General features: G+C 45.6%; 1 protein-coding gene across 3 annotated transcripts in view; it reads right to left on the bottom strand.

Annotated features, from left to right (window-relative positions):
• PRR5 (proline rich 5) overlaps nucleotides 1-2649 on the bottom strand; it is a 62296-nt gene that overhangs the window by 10933 nt on the left and 48714 nt on the right. For all 3 annotated transcript variants that reach the window (XM_015423581.1, XM_015423582.1, XM_015423583.1), the window contains exon 7: nucleotides 1858-1998. In XM_015423581.1, the coding sequence (XP_015279067.1) occupies nucleotides 1858-1998 (141 nt within the window). The remainder of the gene's footprint in view (nucleotides 1-1857; nucleotides 1999-2649) is intronic.

Below are 2649 nucleotides of genomic sequence, written 5' to 3'. Positions count from 1 at the left end.
AGTTTGTGTCAGAGCTCTCTCAGCCCCACCCACCTCACAGGGTGTCTGTTGTGGGGAGGGGAAGGGAAAGGAGTTTGTAAGCCACTCTGAGACTCCAAGTGAAGGGCGGGGTATAAATCCAATCTCTTCTTCTTCTTCTAATGGATTATTATTATTATTATCATTCCCCGCCCTATCCCACGAGTGGCTCAGGGCAGCTTACAACATAAAATCCGTAAAACAATAAAAAGGTAAATGGCGTGATAAACAATAAGAACAAACCCTGTGCCTCATATCAGGTGAACATAGGCACCCAAAAAACCCCTTCAGTGCCCAATAATATTATGTAAAACAGCGAGGCACTGGGAAGGGCCAAAAACAGGGGAGGCCAGAATGGTTGAATGTCAATCAAAGCCTGGCGGAAGAGCTCCATTTTACAGGCCCTGCAGAACTGTAATAAGCCCCGCAGGGCCCTGATCTCAGGGAGAAGCATATTCCACCACGTTGGGGCGAGGGCTGAAAAAGCCCTAGCCCTGGTTGAGGCTAAGCGGACGTCCCTTGGGCCGGGGATCAGCAGGAGGTGTTTATCAGAAAAGCGTAAAGCTCTCCGGGGCTCATATGGGGAGAGGCGGTCCTGTAGGTATGATGGTCCCAGGCCACATAGGGCTTTGAAGGTCAAGACCATAACCTTGAACCAGATCCCGTATTCAATCGGCAACCAGTGCAGTTGTTATTTAGGGGGTCTTAGGCGAAATCCTTCCAACTGGCCCTCCAACAGTGAGGCTCCTCAGTATGAACTATGAACTGAAGGAGGCATGGGGGTTGAGCAAATGGTCCTGCAACTTGAAAGTCAGATCCAGATCTGGAACTTCAGTACAACCTTCCAAGGTCAAAGGAGGCGCCAACTGCAAGGTCTCATCTCTCTCCCATCTTGCCTTCTTGGAGTCAGGCATCATTTCTTCCCTTTAGGAGAAAGCAGTGGTTCAGGTTGATGAAACAATTCTCTTGATTGATAATGAGAGCCAGTTTGGTGTAGTGGTTAAGTGCGCGGACTCTAATCTGGGAGAACCGGGTTTGATTCCCCACTCCTCCACTTGCACCTGCTGATGTGACCTTGGGTCAGTCACAAGCTCTGGCACAGCTGTCCTTGAAAAAGAGCAGTTTCTGTCAAGAGTTCTCTCAGCCCAACCCACCTCACAGGGTGTCTGTTGTGGGGAGGGGAGGGGAAAGGAGTTTGTAAGCCGCTCTGAGACTCCAAGTGAAGGGCGGGGTATAAATCCAATCTCTTCTTCTTCTTCTTGATAACTAATGGTTCCCTTGGTATGGGCACAGAAGACTGTTCAAAAGGGTGGGACTCAGCAGCTTCTTCCACATTTTGTGAAGTGGAAAGTCGGCCTCCCAGAACAGAGAAGGGCAGAAAAGTGTTATGATTTGCTCTAGCTTGCATCATGAAACACTGGTTCTCCCAAATGCAACAGGCGCAAAACACCTCTGTGTGGTAGGAGTTTCCATAACTACTCTATGCAGGACTAAACCCCATCAATGAGATCCAAGTAAAAAAATGCTAACTCTTCTCCAGTTTGTGAAAGGTCTTGTATTAGTCTGCTTAGCACAGACGATCTGGGGAATCTAGAATCCTGTACTACAAATACCCACAATGACCTTTTGTCCCAAGAAACAGACATTTGTGGTAGAAACGGAGAACATCCCACTATCTGTGTGGCAAAACACAGTAAATGAATGGCTTGCTATAAGAAGACAGTCAACACACAGAGTACCTGAAAGGTGGGAGCAGCCGTAACAGCTCAACATTAATAATTGCTTTTGAGGAGCAAGTTATGCAGAGATACAGATTTAAAAATCCAGAAAAATATATACCTGAAGGATAAGCAACATCTGAATAATTGAAGGAGGAACTCTTGCTCGGGAACGGGACAGAGCATCTTCCAGTTTGATATTGAGGGTTATAATATTCCTGAAGTGCAAAAGAGCTAGTTGGCGGACAGAGGGCTCTTTCCCCTAAACAAAGGAAATAAACAGAAGTTTTCAACAATTTACAGGTTATTTGCTTTCAAGCTGTGATGTGGAAGCCACATGCAGTCCAACCCCAAGCAGAGTATCTGCTGAAGCCCACTGAAATCACATTCAGGTCCTAGAACGTTAAGCACGTGCTCAGCCCCAAAGAACTTAATGGGATTAGGAAGACGTTAACGATGAATGGATCATGACCTCTTTTCTCTGTTTAGATTCTTGCACATGTTTTATTACCTTCTATTCACTCCTCACTTTTATATGGCCCGGTATTTGTTTGTATTATATTGAGCATCTTTTTTGGACAATGCGTCAAAGCGCTCTAAGGTAAGACAGAGTAAAGCAACCTGCGCGAAGCCAGCCCTCAGGATGACCCACCAACATCTTGATGATAGCTGAAGCACTAAAGATGTTTCTCGAGCCACATCTGCACCCAAGCAGAACTTCAAGGTAATTGTTATTTTCCTTACATTATTCCAACACTACTGGGGAAACAAATTGGATTGTTTCAGTGCAATCAGAAGAAAATGGAGTTCCAAAATATTTTTTTAAGCAACTGTTCACTACACCCAATAATCATGGAACAAATACTGTTAAGTGGTGCTGTGGAAAGCTATGGCAGAACTACCTATCTTCCGA

This window comes from Gekko japonicus, unplaced genomic scaffold (genome assembly GCF_001447785.1).
Source record: "Gekko japonicus isolate JY-2015 unplaced genomic scaffold, Gekko_japonicus_V1.1 scaffold3938, whole genome shotgun sequence".
Lineage (NCBI taxonomy): Eukaryota > Metazoa > Chordata > Lepidosauria > Squamata > Gekkonidae > Gekko > Gekko japonicus.
The sequence above is the reverse complement of the archived record's forward strand: the minus strand, read 5'-3'. Positions and strand labels throughout refer to the sequence as shown.